At 33.5% G+C, this 19,161-nt stretch overlaps 1 protein-coding gene across 5 annotated transcripts in view; it reads right to left on the bottom strand.

Annotated features, from left to right (window-relative positions):
- APLF (aprataxin and PNKP like factor) overlaps positions 1 to 19,161 on the bottom strand; it is a 100,144-nt gene that overhangs the window by 48,170 nt on the left and 32,813 nt on the right. For 4 of the 5 annotated variants that reach the window (XM_061210808.1, XM_061210807.1, XM_061210809.1 and 1 more), the window contains exons 3-6: positions 18,787 to 18,959; positions 9,728 to 9,872; positions 9,274 to 9,406; positions 838 to 1,022 (exon numbers count right to left, since the gene is read on the bottom strand). In XM_061210808.1, coding sequence (XP_061066791.1) covers positions 838 to 1,022; positions 9,274 to 9,406; positions 9,728 to 9,872; positions 18,787 to 18,959 — 636 coding nt within the window. The remainder of the gene's footprint in view (positions 1 to 837; positions 1,023 to 9,273; positions 9,407 to 9,727; positions 9,873 to 18,786; positions 18,960 to 19,161) is intronic. The other variant, XM_061210811.1, reaches the window with a different exon arrangement.

Raw genomic sequence — 19,161 nt, 5'->3', positions numbered from 1 at the left:
AGGAGGCAAGAGTGAGGGGAGAACTACAAAAGGTCTGACTCTCTGGGGTAGCTGCTGGAATTTCCATCAATCCAGTGCATGCTATTCTGAAACCAATACTACTCCTATGGCTCTCAATGAGACTAAATAGCTGGGGACCCACAAAGCTTAGCCATAGGTCTACAAGGATCATGAAAACTGTCATCTAAAGCCACCCTACTCCTGAAAGGAAGAATACCTGATCTTTTTGTCTGAGGGCCATCTCTCTCTCTCTTTTTTTTCCCCTTCTCTCTCTCTTTTTAAATTCATCCAATAAATAGGCCTCATTTTCTTAGAGTATCCAGTACCAAAGAATGCTTCAGTCAGCCAAACCATTCTAGTGAATTAGCAAAAACTCAAAGAGGAAAGAAAAGATTTATAAATACTGCAAGTTAGTCCAGAAGTAATCCTGCAACAGGCCGTTAAGAACTACCCATTTGTTGTTCCTCTCTTCATACTTATCAAGAAAAAGGTAGTTACAGGCAGTCTGAGAATGACCAATAGAATAGAAGAAACCAGATTTTCAAAATAGAGGTACCAAATTATGACCAAAGTCAATGGTCTACACCTTTTTTTCAGTCTGAAAATTTCTAAATTAAATAGCTTTGCTTTCTACATTGCAAGTGCTATATTAAAGATTAGTTTCAGTAAGCCAAAAACCAAAAACAAACAAAAGAAAAACTGGGGCTAGTTTTTATCTTGATAAACTCAATATAAAAAGCATTTTTGGTTTTTCCTTGATATACACAGCATATAATTATTCCTAACTAGAACACCCGATGAAGAAAATAATCAAATTATGAATTTTTTAAAAATCACCTTGGATGAAATGATAGACTCTTCCTGGTCAGCATTTTTGCACTTTTTTCCTGTATCTGGCTCTGCTGATATACTTTCTGTACTTCCTGATGAAATTAATCGCTTTCTTCCTTGCTGTGTGATGTTTACTTGGGTTTTGTCTTTGCAGATTCCTTCTTTTCCACTTTCCCGGATTACATTATTATCTTAATCACACACAAGTACATAAACACAAAGAAAAAGAAGAAGAAAATTATCTCCTGTACCTTCAAATGTCAATAATCCATACCAAAAAAAAAAAGACAGATGGAAAGAAAAAAGAAAAAGGATAAAAGAGCAAGTAAATTTAAAGTTCTATTTATATTAAGGCCAATCTCCAATCTGAAAATGCATATTTGCAAATCTCAAAAAGTATTAAGCAGCACCATGGCCAAGAGCTCCAGCCCTGAAGTCATCCTGGCCAAGATGCTAATGTGGGCAGGCTCCATCCTTTAACTGTTTCACCTCACCTCTCTCAACTTTGGTTTCATCATCTAGAAAAAGGGAGTTATAATAATAACCGATGGAGTTATTAGGAGGAGTAAATGAGGTAAGATATATAAACTCTCTCAGAGTACCACATGTATGTTAGTTATCATATACATTTTTTTTAAATTTTGGCATTGAATTTCTCTAACAGAAAATCTGACATATAGCTATCCAATGAATTTTACATATACTTACTGAGCCTCTATCATCCACAGTGAGGAATACAACTTATGTTACCTTAAATACAGATTAAGTACCTAAAATAACTGAAAAGAGCAACCTCTACAAACTTCACTGATGAAGAAGACAAGTCTCAATAACAATGGACACTGCATTGCCATAATACTTATTCAAGGTTCAATGTAATGGGGAAACTTAAATCAGCATCATATTTTGTTAACAAATTCATGAATTGTCTAATCAGAAAAGAAAAAAGATCTACTTATTTTAAGAGGAAAATCTTCATGGTTAGTTGTCTTTCTCCTTTACTTCATGAGGACAGAGACTTTCTGTGTCTTGTTCATTGTTCCCCATTTTGTGTCTCTAGTATCTAGACTTAGGCCTAACACAAAACTGATACTCAATGAATATGTTTGAATAATTGAATTGTTAGCATAAACAGAAATTGTCCAAAGATCCTTTGAGAGACTGGATACAGGTATGTAAGGCAGTCTGTAGTCACTATTTTAATGTTCTAAAGCAAAGGTTAGCAAACTTCTGTAAAAAGCCAGAGAATAAATATTTTAAGCACTGTGAGCCATATATTTGTCACAACTACCCAACTCTGCCTTTGTAGTGTGAAACCAGCCATAGACTATACATACATGGATGAGTATGGCTATGTTCCAATAAAACTTTCTTTACAGAAACAGGCAGTGGGCTGAATTTGGCTCATGGGCTGTAGTTTGCTCACAGCTGTTCTAAAGGATATTCAAATGCCCTGAAATAACACACCCTCATTAAATTCAGAAAAGAAATACTAATAGACTACTGTCCTTATTATTGAACAGAAAAATCACTGAACCAATATAAAAGTAATGTATTTATCAAAGGAAACTTATGAAAAAACTAATAACTAAACTCAGCTTCAATTACTTAAATCTTTGTTTTGAATCTAAATTAGGGAACATTTCACATCATTTTAGAAACTGGCAGAAATAGGACTAAATAGAACTGACTATACAGTTTGGTGAAGCAAATGACCAAATATTACAACAGTTGTGAATTAGTGAAACCAAGGGAAATAATCAACTATGATACTGTTTACTATGCTAGGAACTAAAAAACTGTATATTAAATAAGGCACAGCTTTTCCACAAATGACAGTTCACCACATTCCAAGTGTCACAGATGTATATAAAATTCTAAAATTAAATACATATATATTTAAAGTATTCAATTCTTTAAAATTCCAAATGATATACTACAAATATTCCTTCTAGGGACCAGAGCTCATTTTTTTTTTTTGGCATAGGAAGAAGTCATTTTGATATTGTTAAAATGCTCTTCACAAAGTGTATATAAAATATATAAGTTAATTGGCTCATAACAATCTTTATATCTGGCATATAAAATATTTTTCTAAATCCAGGATAGGTATACTTAAATGATAGAAATATAAAAGAAATTAGCTATTAGAACAAATCGGTTTATTTTAAACAATTACTAACTGCATTTACTTACATGAGCAGTTACACTAATACTATATGAATGCTAGCTCAACTATATGCATATATGTCATTAAAATCACAACCATCCAATTTTATCCTCCAAAGAAACCACTCCTAACAGTTATAGTAACAATTTGATGCGTATCCTTCTCAACTTTTTCCTAAGTGTAAGCAAATATATTTACAAATACATAATAAATATATACAGGGCTAAAAGTACACATGCTATTATTTCTCTGGGATAAATACCTAGAATTGGAATTTCTGGACCAAAATGTGTTATACATTTAAAGATTTAAGAGATACTGGCAAATATCTCTATTTAATGTCTCTAAATAACTTTAAAAGGCTATACCAAATTATACTTCCACCAACAATGTCTGCTGATACCCATTTTGGTCAGTACTGAATATTATCAATTGCTTAGATTTTGATGAGCTTAATAAACAGAAACTGGTATCTGGTTGTTTTAATTTACATTTCCCTATCTGATAGTAGTCATATATTTATTGGCTGTTTGTATTTATTCTTCTGTAGTACAGCATATAAAATGCCCAAAATTTCTACCAAGTTCTTTCTTTTGTGTTACTAAGTAGACAATTATTAAAAACCTTCTATCTATTTTATAACTGTGACAGATAATATCTCCCAGTATATTGTTTGTCAGTCTGCTATTTGCCTCTGGCTTTGTTTACAGTGTCTTTTGCATTAAAATGTTTTTTTTTTACCTTTAATCTAAATAGATCTGCCAAATTTTCCCTTATGGTTCTAGGCTCCCCATCATCTTAATAAAGTCTCCCAGAAGTAATAAAAAATATTTCCCCATATTTTCTTCAAATGCCTTAATAGTTTCAATTTTTACATTGGTTATTAATTCAATAGAAGTTTATTTATGAATATGGCATGAGCAGTGAGTGCTCTATTATTATTTCTTCCAAATGGAAAGCTAATTCTCCCAATGTCGTATTTAATAATGATGCATCCTTTCCCCATCAATTTGAACTGATAATTTCTTATATATTAAATGTGTGTTATTCTAATCTGCTTTGGGGTGTTTCATTCTTTTTTACTGGTCTAACTTAGCTATTCCTATGCCAGAACTATCAACTACTAAAAGTAGGCACCAGCCCAGATTGTGATAAAGGAAAGTTCTATAAAGAAATGGATATTTCTGTTATTCAAACTGTCCTTGAGCATATATAAAAAACCTCCTAATGCACTTTATACAATGTTGACATAGCTCTAATGTCAAAATCTGACATGGATGGCACAAATGGAGAAAAATACTAACCACACTTATGAATATAGATACAAACATCCTAAACTAAATATCAGCAAATCTAGCACAGCATAAAAATAATAAGTCACCACAATAAAATTAACTTATTCCAGGAACACAAGCATGGTACAACATTAGGAAATCTACCAACATCATTAATTACTTTATCATATGAAAATGCAGGACTGTTCCTATACCAAAAATTTTTTTCAAAGAATTCAACAGTTATTCCTGAAGGAATCAGTCAATCACCCTAAACATGATGAGTATCAGAATCAAATACCAATCATATTAAATGCTGAAACACTAACAGAATTACTGTTAAAATCAGGAATACAGATGCCAATTTTATCCATTTTTATTTAAAATTTATAGGATCTAACTTATGAAATAAGAAATGTTTTTAAAAGCAGTAAATAGATCAGAAGAGCCAAAATTATCATAATTCTGTAGATATGACTATACAGCTAGAAAATCCAAGAGGCTAAAAAACGATTAGAATTAATTAGATCATTTAACAAGGATGCTTAAAATAAAGTAAACGTAAAGAATAACTAGAGCTTTAAGTAAACTGAACCATAATCAAATTAAACAATGTCAGTTAAATATTTATAATCTGCATTGAGTTGTCATACAGAAAATATTCAGAGTACAAAATTAAGTGTAAACTAAATGGTTTGGGGACTGCTTACTACTTCAACCTTTATCAGCATGTGCCACTTTTCATAACTCCATGGTGGAGGGTTAGAAGATGGGGAAAGAAGAATACTAAAGGGTAGCATGATAACCAGTGAAAATATAAAAGCTCCCTTTTCAATCTAGCAAGAGTGTCATACCCTAGGAGTTCTAACTTGTCCTGGGGTCTAGAAGGCTGAGGAAGCAAATGGAAGCAAAGAGAGGGGAGGCTCTGATACCCTTTGCCCAAATATTTATATTCACTTACCAATCACTAAGGGACATGGAAAAATTTTAGCCCAGGCCTGAGAAACTCATGATAACACCTAAGGGCTAGTACCTGGGGACCCAGAAAAGTAAATAAATTAGAAGTATACTGGCTGAAAAACAGAAAGGATAGCCTGATCACAGCAAACATCCACATACATATAAGAATTAAACTAACAGTTAAACTGAGAAAAGATCCAGGAGAGAATGCAAGGGCATATTAATAAAATAAAAAGCAAAAACAAAACAAAACCAAACCCCCAAAGCATACAGAGGGTAAATTTAGGTGGCCATGCAGATATAGTGATATGGTTCAGAGCATGGGCTTTAGAGTCAGACAGAGCTAGGTCTCAATTATAGCTCTGGCATTTATTATGATCTTAGATAAGTTAGTTAACAACAATTAACATTATTATTTGTCCTGTGATTAATGTCACAGATGGTTCCAAAATATCAAGATGGTTTCAGACAGTCTAAATAAAGATCAATGAACACAATAGAGTACTAAAGCTGCAAAAGACGTAAGAAAGTATCCTACATCTAAATGAGCCTAAAATGCATCTTGGAAATTGATTTTTCAAAATCATTAGCATTGGTCTATTGACCTGGATGACATATTACTTAAACAAACAGAACAATAACAATAATAAAAACTACACAGCAGAAAAAGTCAAATTATTCCAACCTTTAATTAGCCGGATTCAAGTACTAAACCGTCCTTTACTTCTAAATCTTTCTGTCTTTAAAGGAGTTAAGTAACCTAACTTTGTTTTTGTAAGTATTCTCCCAAAGTCTGAATTTATAAGACATGCCTGAATGCAAAGACTTTTTTATCTTATTTTGAAGCTTTAGCATTTTAAGTATATTATGTACTATACAATATTCCTGTCCAAATCAATGTCAAATTACTCTCATTTGTATTTTCAAGGTGAGGTGCCCAAAAAAGTGCTTCTTATTTTATACGGTGCATTTATCAAGTGAAAATTAATGGATATTTGCTTCAAATTTATAATTTGAAGCAAATATATTTTAGACGATTATAAGTCATGTAATAATGGTAGTACAGAAGCAGATACAGTACAAAATAACTCTGAAAGAAAAGAATTTGTTTGCAAGGAGGCAGTTCACACTGGTCCAATTTTTGGTCAAATAATATTCTTTCTACATTAGAGAAAAGGTTCTACTGAGGGAAAGTGCTGCCCCCTCTCCACTACCATCCCCCATTCCCTTCCTGCAAACTGAGAAGAACCACACTTAATAAGAAATGTTACTGATAAAAATATATTATACATGTAATGATGGGGGGTGGGGGATTGAAAACCACTGTCCTGGAATAAAACACTTAGCAGGAAATCTTAGATTTAAATATGAAAATTCTCTAGATTAAATCACATCTCCCTCACCACATGATATATAAGCTATTTTTGCCACAAGATCACTCTGATCCTACTACAATCTAAATTAGCATTAAATAAGGAATATTCTGTACACAACATATTTGATCAAAAACTTTAGAAGACTTCTATGACCACTATGCTGAACATGAGAAATAGTAAGAGTCGGAACATTCAACTAACATATATTGTGCTGTTAATTGTGCTGTCAATTGTGCTGTTAATTTATAAAAGACAATGTTCAAGGTAAAAAGGCAGATTGACTGAACTGATCATCGCAAACAAAACCATTACAAATTTTAGACAAAGTATTTTTTTTAAAAAAACTATTTGAAGGCACTAGAGAGTAACCAAAAAGGCAGAAATGAGGAGTCTGACCTTGAAAACTTAACTACAGTCTGTGAGGTTTATCAATTTGTGGCTTTTTTCCTGAGGGCATCCCCCAATTCGCAGGTGACAAAAAGCTGCAGCCTTACTGGCTTAAGTGGTCAGAGGGCTGAGTTTGAGGCTAACAGAGTAGGTAGAAAGTTAAAGACAAAATTCCAGAAGGAAGAAAGGCTTAGAGAGCCAAGAACCAAAATCTACATGTAAAACTGACCCAAATCCCTGGCTGGTTGCTAAACTACATGCGCAGAGACTGCAGCTGCTGTTCACACGGAGGAAACAGAGTTTAGGGCCTGAATTAAATGCCCATTAAGAAAACAGGAAGTAAATTTCCTATTAGGCCCAGTTAATTGCCTATTAGAATAAAAATATTTATTCAGAGGGATACAAAATCAAAGTCTCTATACTCTATCATTCATAACATCCAATAGCATAAACAAGAAAATGTGACCCACATAAAGGAAAATAAGCAGCCAATAGAAACTAAACCTGAGATGACTGAAAAGTTGCAAATAAAATGCAGACTGAATAATACAATGTAGCAAACATTTTAATAATCTTGAATCAATGGGAATACCCAGCAGATGACATAAAGCATTGTGGTATCTGCTATGACAGTGAACTATGCTAGGACACTGGTCTCATCTTCTTTGACTCCTTTAGCACATATCATTGTGTGCCTGTAGTTTTTTGTTTAATTAAATTAATTTTAAACACTCTTACTGTGCTTGTCTTTTATCTTAGACATGACCCCAACAGGTCTGTTTGGAAAGCTACTTTAATAAGTCGTCTGTATTGCTTTCAGTAGTAAAATGAATAGTATTTTTCTATTTTTTTACATATGTAAATGGCACATATTGTAATGGGTGAAACCTAGAGTTGACCAGGAAACAATTTTTTGAAAGTTTTTTTTTCCACTGTAGTATAAAGGGAGTGCTTTAGCAACATATATCATGATCCTTTAATATTTACACTTTTTGATCAACTAATTTCCTTTCTACAATTTATACCATAGTAATAATAAGAGTAGACTTCTAAGATACTCACAGTTTTTAATCGCACTTATTAATGACACTGCAATTTGGGACAGTGAATAAATGTTCAATAATAAGATAATTCTTAAATGATGATGTATTAAGAGAGTGGACAAGTACAGACATTACTGTGGTTGGCAGAATTCTGAAATGAACCCTCCCTGAGATTTCCTGCCCTAATCCCCAGGACTGTGAATAAGATGAGATATCATGCCCAGGATTATGTTAGGTTATGTGGCAAAATAAATGTTGCACCTATTTTTAAGGTTACAAATCAGTTTATCTTGGGTTAATTAAATGGGAGATTATGTACATGGGCTTGATCTAATCAACAAATCCTTTAGAGCACAGAGTTTTCTCAGCTGGCCACCGAGGGGAAATTAGAGAGACGCAAAGCTGGAGAAAGGTCTGTTGTGCTATGCTGGCCTTGAAAATGAAGTGCAAGAACAGAAAAATGCCCTCTAGGAGCAGAGTGAGCTCCAGCCAACAGTCAGCAGGAAAACAAGTCCTTTAGTCCTCCAACTGCAAGGAAGCAAATTCTCCACAACTGGAATAATCTTCTAAGGGGATTCTCCCATGACACCCAGGTCAGAACCCAGCCTGACAGACACTTGGATTTCTCTTGTGAAAATCTCAACAAACAACTCAGTTGAATCTGCCCGGACTTCTCATCTTTAAAACCGTGAGCTAGGGCTTCCCTGGTGGCGCAGTGGTTAAGAATCCGCCTGCCAATGCAGGGGACACAGGTTCAAGCCCTGGTCTGGGAAGATCCCACATGCCACCAAGCAACTAAGCCCGTGCGCCACAACTACTGAGCCTGCGCTCTAGAGCCCAAGAGCCACAACTACTGAAGCCCGCGCGCCTAGAGCCCATGCTCTGCAACAAGAGAAGCCACCACAATGAGAAGCCCGCACACTGCAACGAAGACCCAATGCAGCCATAAATAAATAAATAAACAAACAAACAAATAAATTTATTTAAAAAAAACCTGTGAGCTAATAAATGGGTACTGTTTTAAGCCACTAAAAAATAATCATAATCATAATAATTAGCAGAATGGTGTTTGATAAATGGCATAAAATAGTTTATGTTTAAAATTAGACTTCATGAACACATCTAAAGAAATGTTAGGCTAAGTTATACACTTACATAACTGCTATTTCTGTCTTCATTTGTTCAGAAAAACTTTCAAATTCTGTTAAATATTTTCTTGAAACAAAACCTACCTCCACTGATGACTGGTACTGAAAGGTTCTGATCACTTAGATTTTCTGTTAACATCCACGCTGGAAGGATTCTTTTCCTCTGGGAAGGGTTTGGCTGTTGCTTACTCAAGTCTCTACTTTCATCTAGGAAAGACTAAAAAGGCACCTATATATTAATTGCTAAAAATAATCCTGCATCCTTAATAAAACCATAAAAATTATTTACTTTGCAGAAAACTACCATTAAAAAAATCCATCTGCAACTGTGGACTGAGTTGGTCAAAGTTCTCAAAGAAAGAAATTCAATATTGCTATTAGTTGAAGTGTTGGTCTAGTGTGATATTCTCTAGAGCTTAACTTAAAAACAGCAAAAGCAGATCAATGCTAGAAATTTTGTCATGATATGTCTAATACCAGTTGTCTTTCCTTTCCTTAAGGAACATGTTATAAATGGATGAGATCTTAAATTTCTTACCACACTATTTGCAGCGGTCTGGGTCTTTCCTATTTCTGTGCTTCTTTCCAGCTGTGGGGCACCAGGTGTCTCATCAGGCAAATCAATCGAGGAAGATTTTGGTGTTTCATTCAATATATCATCTTCATCAAGTATTTGACTGTTTCTATGAAATACAATTGAAATTCATTTATTAATCACTTAAATTTAAAACATTTCTATTGCCTATCATGCCATTATGTGATTCTCCCAAGTACATCTAACTAATGGGTTATGCTACTTTTCTCAGACTTAGGAAGACAAAAAAGCAGACTATAGTATGCTAGAATAAAATATATAGACTAGAATATGTTCTTCATCTTCTGCTCACTCTATCACCATAAAATTCAGTAATCTTTCCAAAACATGGGCCTAGAAACCACAGCTATTTATAAGATGGGCAGTGGCCATCTCTATGAAGGCTTAAGAGTTATTTACTTACTATATAGTATTTGTTCAGATTGTCCATAAAAGTTAAGATCGCCTCCAAGTATCCAAAACGAAAATGCAAACTGTAAGAACATCAGCTAAGCTAGTTAGGCTCTTGAAGAAAAAAGAAATAAAATCCTGAGGTCAAGTTCACACACAGCTGCTACTGGGGTCCTGGCCAGTGCAGCCACTTGTGAAATCTCCCAAACTTGTAGTCCGACACAGGAGTATCCATGGTCACATGTGGAACATACTAGCAGAACCAATTACCTCCTACTTGCTGCAAAGTGTGGTAAGATCATCCAAAGTTCTGGATCATTATTCTTTATGTATGCATAGAGATGATCCAACAGACTTATCTTTTTGAAAATTTGAAAATATAGATGGAAATACCACTCAGAAATAAAAAGGAAAAAAGTATGATATGTACAACAACTTGGATGAATCTCAAAGGCAGTTTGCTAAGTGAAAGAAGCCAGACACAAAAAGTACATTTCGTATGAATCCATGCATATGTCATTCTGAAGAGGTAAAGCTACAAGGACAGAAATCGGATCAGAAGTCGCCAGAAACAGTGGGTGGGGGAGGGGAATGACCACAAAGAGGCAGGAGGGAATTTTCTGGGGAAATGAAAATGTTCTATATCTCACTGTGGTGGTACTTACATGACTACACAAATTTGTCAAAGTGCATTGAATTATACATTTAAAGGGGTGAATTTTACTATTGGTAAAATGTCCCTCAGTAAACGCTAACGTTAAAAAATTTGTTTAGCTGAGAAAAGAATAATTAATGGCTTGTTTTATTTGTTTTAGTGTATCTTATAGGAATAACCTCCTTCAAAGGCAGACTCGAATTCATGGCAGGAATCAGTCAAAAGAGAACAACTTACTTAGACTAAATTTCCCTGCAACACCACTGTTTTTGTTCATTCAATAAATATTTTTAAAATACCTAGGGTGTGTCAGACACTGTGCCAGGCACTGGGGACTCAGAGTTGAAAATGTATGATTGCATGAAATTGCACTCCCATCACAATATTCAAATCCATTTTACTCACAACACACAGGTGTGCTTCCAAATTCTGATTTTTTCCCTCAAATTTTCTTAATATTTAATTTGAAAAATATTAAGAAACACTCCAGAGAAATGCAATGGCTTTTCACAACTTACAGTGTTAGAAATTAAGTAACATCATCCATTCCATTTCTAGTTTTTCTATTCTGGCATACATTCAAGACTAATACACACACATTCTATAGTCATAGGGAATTTTTATTAATATTTACCAAGAATAAATATAACAACAAAAAACATCCTATCCCAGAACAAAATTCCAACATTTAGTTTCAAATAGGTCAAAGTGCAAATTATTCTACTATACTTTTATTTAAATATAAATACTGTCACTGTGATATGGACATATTTTTATATTATCTTCAAATACTTCCTCAAGCAATCAACTATCACAGATTTATAATACAGTGTAACCAGAATTTGTTAAAAAATAAAAATAAAAACCTGGAATTTAATCTAAATACAATATAACAAAGGTAAATGAGTTACCCTTTTCTTTGGTAATAGCTATCAAGACATAATTCACATAATCATGAAATTCATGCTGTTAAAGTATAAAATTCAGTAGTTTTTAGTATATTCCAAAGTTGTACAATGATCACCAATATCTAACTCTAGAACATATTCATCACCTCAAAAAGAAATCCCATATGCATCAGCAGTCACTTCCCATTCTCTTCTCCAGCCCCGGCAACTGCTAATCTACTTTCTGTCTCTAGGGATTTACATTTTCTGACACTTCATATAGATGGAATCATACAAGTTGTTTGTATACAGATGTTTTCAATTCTTTTGGGTACATTCCTAGGAGTGGAATTGCTGTGTCACATGTAATTCTACGTTTAAAATTTTGAGGAACTGCCAGAATGTGTTCCAAAGAGGCAGTAACACTTTACAACCCACTACCAAAGCATAAGAGTTCCAATCTCTCCACAACCTCACCAACACTTGTTATTATGTCTTTTTTACCATAGCTATCCTACTGAACGCGAAATGGTATCTCATTATGGCTCTGATTTGCATTTCATGTTGAGCATCTTTTCATGTGCTTATTGGCCAGTCGGGTATTTTCCCTGAAGAACTGTCTACTCAAATTTAGTATGCATTTTGAAATTGGGTTGTCTTTTTATTACTGTGTTGTAAAAGTTCTTTACATATTCTAGATAGAAGTCCCCTATCAGATATATGACTTGCAAATGTTTTCTCTCGTTTTGTGGGTTGTCTTTTAACTTTCTTGATGGTATCCTTAGAAGCACAGAAGTTTTTAACTGTGATGAAGTCCAATTTATCTATTTTGTTTGCTTGTGCTTTTGGTGTTATATCTAAGAAATCATTGCCTAATCCAAGGTCACAAAAATTTATACTTGTGTTTTTTTTCTAAGCATTTCATAGTTTTAGCTCTTATATTAGGTCTCTGGTCCATTTTAAGTTTATTTTTTCTATGTTGTGAGGTAGGAGTCTAACTTCATTCTTTTGCATTTGTCCCAGCACCACTTATTGAGAAGACTACTCTTTTCTCCATTTAAATGTTTTGGCACTCTTGTCGAAAATTAATTGGCCATAGTGTAAGGGTTTATTTCTGGACCCTCAACTGTATTCCACTGACTTGTATGTCTTTCTTCACACCAGTACTACACTGTCTTGATTACTGTAGCTTTGTAGCAGGTTTTGAAATTACGAAGTGTGAATCTTCCAACTCTTTTCTTCTTTTTAAAGATTGTTTTGGCAATTAAGTTATTCTTAACTCTTAAAAATATATTCCAAGTTATATTTAAATATAAGTTATATATTTTGTCTTTAATACAAAATGTACTACTAATATGTATGAGCTGGATCTAAAAGTAAGTTTTAAAATAATTATAAATGAATTGTAAACACGCATGCTTTCATATTCAATGGCATTTTCATCAACATTTTATTGTTTTGTCCTGTCCAAAATTAAAGTGATTAAAATTACCTATTTATATGGAATCTAAGTATTAAGAACTTTAACAATTTGAAAGAAAAAAGTAATTTGGTACAAAAGATTTACTTTCCTTTCCTCAACAGTGTTTTAAAGAAAATAATCCCTCTAGAGAGAGAATGTTATACTTCCTTATCAGCAATGAAATTCAGATAAAGAAAATGTTATACAATATTTCATTCATGTATTCAAGAAATCAATGCCTGCTAAGCACCCACTACTGGGGAAGCAATAGGAATGGAAAATTAATGTTGGTCCTTCTATATGAAATATGTCAAAATTTAATTAGCTAAAATCCAAAACTTTTTTTGGCTTTCTCTTACTTTGACTTCTCAAAAAAGTATGGATTTTAGTACTTCTCACAGAATAATTTCATAGAAACATATACAGAAAAGAGTGAAAAATGAACACACTAGACCTGATATGTATAGACCCATATGCTGTCATTGAGTTCGTTATGAATGGGATTGATTTATTATACAGAATCTAAATACTACATGAAAAGCATGTTGACATGAGTGAAGTGAGAACCTAAAGAAATGACAAGCTTTTGTACTGTTGTTTTGTTGTTCAAATCTCTTTCTTAAATTCATAACTGGTTGGAAGAAAAAATTTACAATGATATCAGGGGTCCTTACAACTGACACAAAGCACATAGGTTTTCTTTTCTGTTCTTATTCAAATTTTAAAATATTTCAACATGTAGAAATATAGAGAGAATATATGTATTCTATCTACCTATCTATTAATATAAATACTTCTGTATCCCCCACCCAAATAGAAACATTTTGTCATATTTGCTCCAGATTAATTATAAATACAATCAAAGCTTCCTCTGTGTCCAGCCTCAATCTTGTTCCTCTCCCTCTCATCCCTTCTTTGAAGGAAAATTATTCTGATTTTATTATTCACATGCATGTCCTTATACTTTTACTACTGTATGTATATATCCATTACTTGTGTATATATATACACATAATATATATATTATTCATGAAGTAATCCAAATAGTCCATAATACACATGTATGATATGTAATATATATCTATATACAAACAATGTATGCTTTATATATTTGTAACCTTTTTGTTTGTTTTTTTCCTCAACATTACATTGTGGAGATCTATCCACATTTTAACCTGGAGCTCTCTCTAGTTCATTCACTTTCACTCCATTTTAAAACTACAACAAATTTATTTAGCCACTCCCCAAGTGTCTTCACTATTAGAATGACTGCTATAGTAAGCTTTCTTGTACAGTCAGGGAAGTCAGTAAGAGCTATAGTCCTAGTCAGCTTGTGTTTGAATTCTCTGCCACATATTAGCTATAAGACCTTGGGCAAGTCTCAAACCTTCTGTGTCTCAGTTTCCTAATCTGTAATATAGGGATTTTAACAGTACCTATTCCTTATAAAGATGGTTGTGAAGATTAAAAGTTCATACATGTAAATCTTATACAACAGTACAACGGTGTTTTTATGAGGTATACACTGCAAAATGGAGCTAGTTCTAAAATATATGAGAATCCCAATGGTATCAAAAAATGTCTAAAATATATTTCAATACTTCCACAGTCTAAGACATGGTTCACTCCCCCTTGCTAGAGGATAGTAGCCTTTCTTTGTCTGGAGACCAGGCAGCTGCCTCCTAATGGTATACCTGTCATGATGATACTTGCCTTCCTCAAGACCTGCCCTCCCACCCCTCGTGGCTTCTATTCCAATAACCAAGGTCAACTCATCATTACCTGACTAGAAAAGTACTGTCCCTACTTCAACAGGAAAGCAAATATTTACTAAAGAGCTACAGGACCTGGCTAATATGTACTGACAGAAACCAGAAGAGCATGCCCAAGAACAGATCTTGAAGATGCTAGAACAGGGGATGCAGAATAAAACTGGATAAAAAACACTGTCCTGCAACCTAGGATTTAAGGTACTGGCAAGGACACCTAAAGCCAGTCCTAATATACAGTTGAAATGGCTTGTTCATGCTTGGAAAAAGAATATGTTTACAGTAAATATGGTAGAAATAGAGAATGCCCTGGCATGATATTGAAAAGGGGGTCAATAGGCTCTAAGAGGTGGGCATACTAAAATGGACTTATTACATGAGACTAGAGAATCCCCCACCTGACCATGTTCCCCAGAAGGGCCCAGAACACTAAGCTATAAGGTACACACTAGTGAGGCAGTGTTGAAGAGCTCAATGGTAACTGCCTCTATAGGTCAATGTTGATGGTAGGAGAGGCTGCCAAGAACAAGGCTCTTTAGCATCAATGGAGATGACAGCACTCTAGAATTGTAGAGGCCAGGTGGTTAGCATTTAACCATCAGAGGCTAAGTGGACATTATTTGCATAACAGACAGCAAAGTTGTAATGGCACTGATCTATAAGCACCTTTAACAATGGCTATCCACCCAGCTGGAGATTACATTGCCCAGATTTCCTTGCAACTCCGTGTAGCCATGTGCCAAACAACCCGATCAAAACAAGGGCAGAAGACCTAAATAGGCATTTTTCCAAAGAAAACATACAGATTACTACCAGGAACATGAAAAGTTGCTTAACATCACTAATTATTAGAGAAATGCAAATCAAAACACCATGAGATATCACTTCACACCTGTCAGAATGGCTATCATCAAAAAGCGTACAAATAACAAGTGTTGGTGAGGATGTAGAGAAAAGGGAACCCTTGTGCACTGTTTAAGAATATAAATTGGTGCAGCCACTATGGAAAACACTACAGAGGTTCCTCAAAAAACTAAAAATAGAACTACCATATGATCCAGCAATTCCACTCCTGGCTATGTATCCGAGAAAAAAACACTAATTCAAAAAGATACATGCACCCCGATGTTCATAGCAGCACTATTTACAACAGCAAAGATATGGAAGCAGCCCAAGTGTCCATCAACAGATGAACAGCCTGTTGTTATACAAAGATACATACATACATATATATATATATATATACACACATATACACATACACACACATGTACACACAAATGGAATATTACTCATCCATAAAAAAGAATAAAATTCTGCCATTTGCAACAATATGCAGGAACCTAGAGAGTTTTACATTAGTGAAATAAGTCAGACAGGAAAAGACAAATACTGTACATTATCACTTATATGTGGAATCTAAAAAATACAACAAATGAATGTATATAGCAAAACAGAAAGAGACTCACAGATATAGAAAACAAACTAGTGGATACCAGTAGGGAGAGGGAAGGGAGGATGGGCAAGATAGTGTTAAGGGATTAAGAGATAAAAACTACAGTGAATAAAATGGATAAGCGAAAGGATATATTGTACAGCACAGGGAATTACAGCCATCTCTCAGTAATAACTTTAAATGGAGTATAATCTATAAAAATACTGAATCACTATGCTGTACACCTGAAACTAATATAATATTATAAATCAACTATAATTTTTAAAAAGACAGAGAATATATCCATCACCCCCAAAAAGTTCCCTTGTGGCCCCCCTTCCTAGTCAATCTGCCAGAAATAAACATTGATGGATTTTGGCCCCCTGTCAGTATAAATTAGTTTTCTTATAATAGAATGTAATATAAATGTAACTATACAGTAGGTATTGTTTTGTGCCTTGCTTCCTCAGGGTTTTCTAAATAGACAATCATGTCATCTGCAAATAAAGACAGTTTTGCTTCTTTCTTTCCAGTATGATGCACTTTATTTCTTTTTCTTGCTTTACTGGACTGGCTAGGACCTCCAGTAAACATGGAATAGAAGTTGTGCAAATGTTTTGTTCCCAACTGTAGGGAGAGAACTTTTCAACACCTCACTATTAAGTATTTTTTTATAGGAAGGAAATTTCCTTCTTTTCCTAGTTTTCTCTAAGGTTTTTTTAACAGGTATTACATTTTTGTCACAATTGTTTTTAGGCATCTACTGGAATGACAGTTCTTTAATCTGTTATAGTGAATTTCACTGATTGTTTTTTTTTATATATATGATAAATTCACCTTGCATTTCTCAGACAAATTTCACTTGGTCATAGTGTATTAAAATCTATTTCACACATTGCTTGTTTTGACTTCTAAATATTTTTTTATAAGGAATGTGGGTTTGTATTTACTTTTCTTGTAATGTTCTTGTCTGATTTTGGTATCAGGATTATGGAAGCCTCATAAAATGAGTGGGGAAGTGTACTCTCTTCTATTTTGGAGAAAAAAGTATAATATTGGTATTATTTGTACCTTGTAAGTTTAAGAGAAATCACTAGTGAAGTTCCTTGCAGGAAATTCTTAAATTGGGAACTCAATTTCTTCAATGGACATATGATTCATCAGATTTTCTATTTCTTCCTGTATCAGTTTTGGTAAATTGCGTTTTTCAAGGAATGCATCCATTCATTTAGGCTATCAGTTTTACTGGCATAAAGTTTTAAATAATTATTTCTTTATTATTCTTTTAAGGTCTGCAGGATCAGTAGTGATATTGCCTCTTCCATTCCTGATATTGATAATTTGTGTTTTCCAGCTTTTTTTTCTTGGTAAGCCTTGTCAATTTTATCAATTTTATTAGTCTTTTCAGAAAACTAACTTTAGGCTTTGTTGATCTTCTTTGTTATTTGTCTATGTTCTATTTCGTTGATTTCTAGTCCTATTCTTCTTCTTGTTTCCTTTTTTCTGTCTATTTTGGGATTAATTTACTCCTGTTTGTCTATCTTCTTAAAATAGAAGCAAAGGGCATCAGTTTTACCTCCTTCTTCTCTTCTAATATAGGCAATTAATATAAATTTCCCTCAAAGGACTACTTTAGATATATTTCACAAATGTTTTTGTTATGTTTTCAGTATTATTCTGTTCAAAATGTTTTCTAATTGCCCTTGTGATTTCTCTTGGATCCAGAGGTTACCTAGGTATGTGTTGTTTAATTTCAAAACACTTGAAGATTTTCCTAGATATTGTATTTTTATTGATTTTTAAATTTAATATCAGTGCAATCAAAGAACACACTCTATATAATTTGTCCATCTACTTCTATAGGTCCAGTTTAAGTATTCTATAATTTAAAAGCTAAAACAAAGGCGAATAATCTGCTAATGACTGCCTCAACAAAACTAGTGCATTAATTTCAATTTTATATCAGCTATTTATTGTAACCTCATTTCATCCATTTCCCTATTCTATATTTTCTGTTATTCTTATAAGAAATAAGAGTTATACAAGTATAATCTAAAACAGAGGTTAATACCTTAAGAAAATTTTAAAAACTAAAAAAAAAGATTAAGAAAATGTAGTCAGTTTCAAATTAACTATCCTGGTTATTGTTAGATGCAAAATATATTCTAAACACAATGGTAAAAGATACAACATATGGAAGCAATCACTATTGAGGCATAAGTTTCCAAAATCAAATGTTTTCTAGAAACACACACACACACACACACACACACACACTCACCATGTAAGACCTATCGCCAATATAGTTGAATTCTAGAGTGGTTTCTACTGAAGCTTTTGTGGATGACTGAGGAATTAGATTACAGATACCATTACTTAATTGCATTTTATCAGGCAATCTTACCTTAAAGTACATTCCATTTCCGTTTCAGAATGTGTAGACAAAACACGGAAAATGTATTTGTCAACTAATAAAGAAAAACTATCTCCAGGATTCAACCAGTGCCATAGATTTGTCTTCAATGGTAAGAGCTGGCTCTTCTCAGAAGACTGATAAAAGCATGGATTTGTATGTATCTAACAAATCAAAGAAAAAGAATACAGTGATGTAGTAACTCAAAATCATGACAAAAATACAACTAAATACGAACTGATTCAACATTTGTGTCAAAACAATTCTAAGTATAAGCTTACACTTAAAAGTCTAATAAATTTGGCACTTATAAGTATCATTATCTAAATGTAAAAAAAATAGTTGTAATATACCTCCCATTTCTCT

Source organism: Eubalaena glacialis, chromosome 14, assembly GCF_028564815.1.
Source record: "Eubalaena glacialis isolate mEubGla1 chromosome 14, mEubGla1.1.hap2.+ XY, whole genome shotgun sequence".
Classification (NCBI taxonomy): Eukaryota; Metazoa; Chordata; class Mammalia; order Artiodactyla; family Balaenidae; genus Eubalaena; species Eubalaena glacialis.
Note: the sequence above shows the minus strand (reverse complement) of the source record. Positions and strands in the feature narration are given on the sequence as shown.